The sequence below is a fragment of the Corylus avellana genome, chromosome ca8 (assembly GCF_901000735.1).
Source record: "Corylus avellana chromosome ca8, CavTom2PMs-1.0".
Classification (NCBI taxonomy): domain Eukaryota; kingdom Viridiplantae; phylum Streptophyta; class Magnoliopsida; order Fagales; family Betulaceae; genus Corylus; species Corylus avellana.
In genome coordinates, this window is record NC_081548.1 from 14,705,854 (window position 1) to 14,713,684 (window position 7,831).

General features: G+C 41.1%; 1 protein-coding gene across 3 annotated transcripts in view; it reads right to left on the reverse strand.

Moving 5' to 3' along the window:
• The window catches only part of LOC132189885 (putative glucose-6-phosphate 1-epimerase), a 21,364-nt gene extending 14,414 nt beyond the window's left edge, over positions 1–6,950 (reverse strand). For 2 of the 3 annotated variants that reach the window (XM_059604705.1, XM_059604706.1), the window contains exons 1-2: positions 6,522–6,949; positions 2,925–2,999 (exon numbers count right to left, since the gene is read on the reverse strand). In XM_059604705.1, coding sequence (XP_059460688.1) covers positions 2,925–2,999; positions 6,522–6,638 — 192 coding nt within the window. In that variant the 5' untranslated portion in view covers positions 6,639–6,949. Of the gene's footprint in view, positions 1–2,924; positions 3,000–6,521 lie in introns of all 3 variants that reach the window. The other variant, XM_059604707.1, reaches the window with a different exon arrangement.
• Positions 6,951–7,831: the final 881 nt, after the last annotated feature.

Genomic DNA, 7,831 nt, shown 5'->3' on the forward strand with positions numbered 1-7,831 from the left:
GCCCTAGGCCGGGCGACGTCCATAACCTGAAGAAAATCCGCTGAATATGGATCCTCCTCTTCACCGCAACCCAACCCCCAATCAAGGGGATCGGGGGGCAGCTCCCCAAACTTGAAGGCTTCATCCAAGACTGAAGAGTTGTCACCCACTACTTCATCATCCTTAATAGCCACATGCGATGAAGACTGAGACTCCCTTATCTCTTTCGGACTTGGGTTAAGAAACCCTCGCCGTAGATAGCCCCTCATTGGATTAGAGTTCTTAGAATCAGGCTTTCTTATAGAAACCTCCTCAGCCTTGGATGAAGCCTGAGCAACAAACCCTGCAACTGGTTGGTAATGTATCTGCGGAGCACTAAAAGATTCCACCGCCTCAAGAAGGAGAGAATCATTCACCCGAATTCCTCTTTCTTTCTTAGCTCTCCGATAGTATCTCAATATTTGCTTATATATAGGAACCCCACTGCCCAGAGACATGCGTAACCTCTCTCCCAAAGCTAACGCCCCTGCAGAATTTGCATCATGATTTTCCGGCAGACCCATCTGCCCAGATGATAGTGTAGAAGAGGGCGGGACCGAGACACGTCCTCCTAAAAACCTCTCAATTTCTTTCTTCATAGACGCCAAATTCTGTTCCTCCTCAGGGGACAACACCTCACGAGCTTCCTTGCTTGCCTGACGAAAAGACACCTCCAAGTCCTTCAGTATTGCCATATGCGTGACATCGTCCTTAACCACTTCTCGAAAAGACGCAATCAGCCATTTTTGTGATTTGTTCAGACCAGAATCAACAATGGCATCAGAGGTGAGTGTCGGCGAGGAAAGAGGGACAGAAACCTCCTCAGCCTCAGCCACTATCACACCTGCGGAAGAATCAGCAGACGAGGAAAGGGCTGAGGTAAGAGGGACAGAAGGAGGGTCACCGGCATGGGCTGGCTGGAAGCCGGCATGAACAGGAGACACTCGCTTAAAATCCGAGGCTCTGTCCCCCCGCTTAGCTATCGCAGCCCCTGTCTCCCTGTGAGACAGATAATCATCACTGCCCAGAGCTATGTCTTGCACTGACAACCCAGGAGCCTCAGCAGATGAAGGAATCACCGGAGATGTCACCGGCGAGGCCGACCCAGAAACCGCCGACAAAGCAAACCCAGAACCTGCCGACGAAGCAAACCCAATACCCTCCGACGAAGAACCCAAACTCGACATCACATGAGCCGCCGCACCCGCGGGAACCACTGCGTTAGAGACCACAGAAGTCGCCGGAAAAGACCCCGGATTGAACATCGGCGAGGCAGAAACGAGCGGCGACGACGACTGCTCCGATAGGGCAGACCCAAGACCCGCACGAATCCCAGAAGCAGACTTGCGTCCAGCTCTCCGCCTAAACCCAACAAAAAGTTTAGGCTTCAGGCCCGTCCTAAAGCAAGCCCGGTCCAGAACAGGCCCAGGCTTCGCAAGAAGCTTCTTCCAACGACCAGGAACCCAAGAGCCTTCAAACCAAGAATTGGGCTTAAAGCCCAGTCCGATAGAGAAGACCCGAATCACATCAGCCCTAAGATTATTCAGATACGCCTTCAACGAGCGCACAACCCTAATCAACTTCGTCGCTAGATCGCCGCCACCACCCTTAACCAACTCAGGACAGCCCACCATCGGAAACTGAGCACCAACCGGCTTCACATCACCAGAATCCTCGGACAGCACCGCCGCATAGGACCGATTCGAAATAGCATTCGGTATACCCCCTAGACCCTTCGTCTTCGCTGCGAGAGACACCAAAAATTTTCGTAGTTCATCCACAAAGCAGCGCCAACCCCAACCTTCACGGCCCTCAGGGAGCCAAATCACCCCTTTCCGAACACCATCAGCAAAGACCCCGGCCACTAAGAACCGACCGGCCTTATTGCAGCCCTTATGGATCTTCAAAATCATCTCATCCTCCCGAAATGATTTGGCAAAGAACTCCGACCCTTGAGATTTCAGCGCCTCCTCCACCATGTCCGCCAGCCAATCGGAACATCGGAGGCTCAGAGAAAAAGAGCCAGAGAACCCTTTTCTCTTTTCTTCCAAGCGCAACTCAGGCTTGCCCGCTTTCGCCCAAAAAGAGAACGATTTAGCTTCCACAACAAATCTTCGCTCCATCCTGTCCATGGCAAACGCATCCCACGATCCCGTACCTGGGTCTAGCGGAAACGCGCCTGCACGCGCCTCCGCTAGAGAGGAAATAGAGAAAGCTAGGAGAATTCTAGAGTGAGAGTCTCTCGTCTAGAGAGAGAGTCTTTTTTCTGTATATTGCATTATTCAATACAATCAAGAAAGATAGGAAACAATCTGAAAGAAATCTAGGTAACCTACTCTAAGCAACATCTGGAAAGTGAGCCTCCCACTCGGGAGAAATGAAAAACCTGTGAATTCTAGACCATGACGGGGAATCCAGGATGTTAGACCAAGTGAAGCTTCCACTTTGGAGAGGTATACCCATAAGAGTATTTTGTGTCTGAGTTGTTAATGATTTTAGGTAAAGAACCCTCCAAAGCAAGGCTACTTTGTGTACCCACTCCTGTTAAGTAAACTTCGGACCCGTGTAAAGCGCTCCCTCTACAAGGATCAGGTAAAATTCCAGCTTCAAATAGCTTGGTATTTTGATCTTGCAATAATCTATGTTCATGCTTAGAAGCTTTTACTAAGATTGGTTTATTACTTATCAAAAAAAAAAAAAAAAAAAGGCATAAAATATCATGATGGAATATTTACAAGGATTGGCAATAGAAAGGCAACCAATAGAAAGGTTGGCACACCCAGGATATTTAAAATAGTTACTATTAAATACTAATAACAACTTCCTACTGATAAAAGCAGCTCCTGTCCATGGCATCCACTAGTAAACGAAAGAAAATAAACAGAAACAAAAATAAAAAGTAGCACCTTACTACTGACAAAAAGCAACTCCTCCCCATGGTCATTCTTCCAAGATGTCACATGACCTCCATATAAATACACCTAGAAAACCATAAATAAATCAATATATAACAAATGAAAATGAAAATCGTAATTTGTAATCAGCATCATGACAAAACCAAATATACTTTATGTGCAAAGTTGGTTGCAATCAAAACATATAATTCGATAACAGCCAAAATCTCATGTTACTTGTAACTACTACAAGATATATTGCGTTTTCAGCAAATTATTATTATTATTATTATTATTTGATAATTAACTGAGATATCATTAAAAGCGTTAAGGCACCCCCATGTCATAAGAAGTATACAAGAGAGCCTACCTAGGTAGTAGGGGCAAAAAAAAAAAATTCAGCAAATTAATAATACAATGCTAAATTGAATAACAATAGCCACGTGCATAGCAACTCAATATGATAAAATTAAGATCAAATGGCATGAGACTAGACAAAATTGGTTAACAGGAACTCATACCTAACAGAGTTTAGAGCCGTTTCTTTCATCTAAACAACTGAACGGCATGCACATAAACATAATTGACAACATCATGACAGAGTGCATTGTGTTCTCCATAAGAAAAACACAGCAGAATAATACTATAATCTTGATACTTAAATAGAGGACAAGGGAATGCTTTTTGTAATTAATAGAGTATGAAAGTACTCAATAACTTTGACAAGCAAGTCAGAGATGGCACCATCACCACTACCACAGGCAGGCATCATAAGTTGAATAACACCTAATTTGTTCTGTCAACTCTTTTTTGATTATGAATAATAAATTTTATTGAAAGAAAAGGGCAAAGCCCCCTCAAACACAAAAAGTATACAAGAGAGAGAATCACCCTATAGGCTTCTACAATCTAAAAAAAAATTAAATAGATTAACAAGATCCGATAAAGAGAAGTTAGGAACATATACTACAACCCAATCCAAAAGAGATCTCAAAAAAGAGGATTTTAACAAATGCACATTGGCCTCAAAAAGTCTTCAAAAAAGACACCAATTCCTTTATCCTCATATGCTCCATGTTAAGAAAGCAAGAATAACTTTCCAGACAGTCTATGTCCCCAACAATGAAGCACTCTAGGATATTGCTAGGCATAGCTCATGAATCCCTGAATAAGTTGAAAACCAAGTGCCATAGATCACTAGTGCACTCGCAACGAATGAGAAGGTGATTTGCAATCTCCTCGTTCTTTTTGCATAGGCAACACTAGTTTACAAGAGTGAAACACCACCTTCCAAGATTATCAACTGTGAGGATTCTACCTTGGATGTCGACCATAAAAAGAAAGCAATGTGAGGTGCAGCCTTAACCTTCCAAATACTTTTCCAGGAGAGCAAACAATGATCTCTAGTCTGTAACATTTTATAATATCTCGTCATTTCGAAACCGTGAATGTGATTGCTGGTTGGGGTCCACAACATTCTATCCACCTCCCTCAAATAGGTTTTTGAGGAGTATAACAGATTAAGAAAGGATTCTACAGATTCCAGCTCTCAATCCCAGACTGCCCTAAGGAAATTCGGATTCCAATGGATAGAAGAACGAAAGGAATCCAATTTGTCTAACACCCAGGCCTCTTTGTTACAAGCTATTGAGTAAATTTCATGGCAAGGATAGGAATGTGATCAACTCAAGTATTATTTCCAAAATAAATCATTTTTGGTGTACCCATGCATGCCTGCTCTTTTAAGCCCTCAAGTTCTGAGATGAACTCAACCTAGCATGTATTTCTACTAGCCTTACTCTTGCAAACAGAATGACATGCCCTCCACATCCAACCAGAACAAAACAACTGCAGCAACATTAACATGTTTACAAGAGAGCAATTTTGAAAACCCCAATAGTCAAATTTGTTGCTACGGAACAGGGTGTATGCCTCATCAAATAAAAATTTGACCAAAAGGGCAAAGTAGGACCTGACACTGGGCACAAATTTCATACATGTTAACATAATTATCTCACATCATTAACAGGAATGAGGGTTTCTTGAATGTTTAGGTATTATAGTAATATGCTGCCGAGTATTAAAGTACATAAAATGTGTAAATCTTATTCTTTTAGATCAGCCAGATAGACTCCATATCAATTTGTACATTTCACTATCAATCTAAAAGGAGGATCAAATCCAAATCCAGTGCACAAGATTCACATGATACCATAACAAGCTAATCATAAAATGAAAAGAGATTCAGGCAAAAAGAGACAATATTTTTTGAATAAATATTTGAGCAATGTGCATAAACTTGAAGCAAGAACAGGAGAAATGGGTAACAGAACCACATGTTGGGATGCTTGCATGTGCACAAACTTTATTTCTTCACTCCATGCTGACATACCAAAGAGTATAAAACGCAGAATATCCACGGAAAGGGCATTCTGAGACTAAATGAACAAACTCTGAGTGTCATGGGATTGTTTTCTGAAAAAATCACTTTCTACAAGACAGTGAAGAGCAATTAGTGGAGACTGGTTTCATATTTTGACACGGATAGAGAGCAAGGGGTAGAGGAGATTAAGGAGGAACCCACCAATGGGAGAAGCCAGGGGACAGATATGGAAAAAGGAAATCACGGAAAAGAAACGGAGAAGAATGAAGTGATTGTATAGTTGGTGAAGAACTAAGTATTGAGAATTAGATAAAAACCAGCAAGAACCTCAAGCTAAAAAAAGAAACTAACATATAGAGATTTGAAATCGGAAAGGAAACTGCTATGTCATACAAATCTCTTCACATTTACTTGATGATGCCACCTCCCAGTTTCTCAATTCCTCTCTCACACTATTTCTTTTTTCTCTTCCTCAAATTTTAAAGTCAACATTGACTTTCATCCCCTGTATTCAATTGCTCCTCATTTCCTTCGATCATATTTTCCCCTCCTCTCTTTATTCTCGCCTAGCTGCCATTTTGCAATTTCTACCTCATCCTCATACTTCCCCCTCCGACTTCACTCTACACTCTACGAGGCCAGAATGTAAGCTTTCAGAAAGTGCCATTTGATCCTATGAACAGCCCTTATCAACAAAGTCAACCCCCCCCCCCCCCGCGGCGCCCGCCCGTAAAACAAAAATCACATTTTGTTTCTCCTCCTTCGTTTGGAAAGATATACACGCATCCAGTGAATCTTAAACCCACACAACTGCCCTCCATTTGAGTTGCAGCTCAGCGGAGGAATCATATTTTCTTAAATTTTAAACAGAATCTTCCAAAACATCCTGACCATTTTTTTTGTCTCAAATTTTGAAAGATGACAAGGAAAAGGTAATACTCCCCCAACAAAACAGTTCCACAGCTTCTTATAATCAAATGCACGGATACATTGGTTGATTGAGAAGAAATATGAACAAATCAAGCACTTGTTCTGAGTTTAAGAGAATAGATGCATGTACAAACATGGATATAGGTATATAGAACCGCAGATCAAAGTGTATGAGGCTCAGAAGCCCTAGATTCAGGCCAAAAATGAAATCAAGCATCAGATCAGATCGCGGATGGACAAGTAAACTGAATGAATAAATGAATAAATAAAGAGAAAAAGGAGAATGGATGAGGGACCTCGGCGGAGCTGCCACGCGGCTCGCGGAGGACGAGCTTGTCGAGGCCATTGACGCCCTTGCAAAGCTCGACCGCCGAGGGAGCGGAAGGAGCGGCGGGAGCCTTTTCAGTACTCATAGATTACTACCTCGTCTTCCTCTACTCGTTCCCAAATCCCACACTACTATAACTATAACTATAACTGTAACTATAACATTATCCCTTTTCCCTTAATTTTCTTTTTGTTTTTTTCCTTTCCTCTCCTTCTCTCTGTGTCCGCCTGTGAAGTGCTTTTTCTCGGGAAATTTCGCATCCATGTTGTCGTGGGATTATTTGTTGCCACTTCCCAGTGCCTACCGCTACCGGATCCCACGACTCGGACTGACCCGGCCGTTCAACTCGGACACTCGAAACCTGACCCACCACCAGGATTTTTTCTTTTTTTTTTTTTTTATTGTTATTTTTTCTGTTGCGAATGTGTGTCCATGAGAGACGTCCTTGAGGACCGTGACGGTGGTTTTACTCGCTGCCTGCGGAAAAATATTGGAGTGTTTTATTATTATTATTATTTTTTTTTTTTTTTTTTTTGCATGTTCACGTAGCAGGGTGTGTGGGATGTAATTTCTAGCCAATTGAATTATACCTTAAGAACAAATTATTTATTAAATATCAAGGAATACAAATAATAAGCACGGCAAAAACCAATTACAATTCAGATAGTGCGTGTCATGCACAAAGGAACACTCTAAGGAAGGCCGCCTGCCTTCGAGTATTTTTAGGATTAGTTTGGTATTGCAATTTCATAAATAAAAAAAATGTGATTGTAAACTAAATTGAAGAAAATTAATTGTTTGGGATTGCATTTTAAAAAAATTGTGATTCAAAAATGCAAAAAATCTGTATTTTCAAATCCGAGAGAATGATTTGTTTTTTTTTTTTTAAAAAAAAAAAAAAAAAAAAAAAAAAAACATATAATTTTAAATACTAAATTGTGATTTTAAATGTCAAATTACGATTTTACCAAATGTTTTTTTTTTTTTTTTGACATGTCCGCATAAGAGGGAGGAGAGAGATTCGAACTAGTGATCTTCGCTTCATTAGGCATAGTCCCAACCGATTGAGGTACCTCTTGGGGACTCCAAACGTTTAATTGCCTTTTTAAAAATTATGTTTTCAAATTGCACATTTTAAAATCATTATTTTTAACTGCACTTTTTGAAATCACAAACCCAAATAAACTAGTAGTAGTGGGCTATTATTATTTTTATTATTTTGAAGAGTAGTGGGCTATTTTAGCTATTTAAAGGGAAAAATACATTTTACCCTCCAAT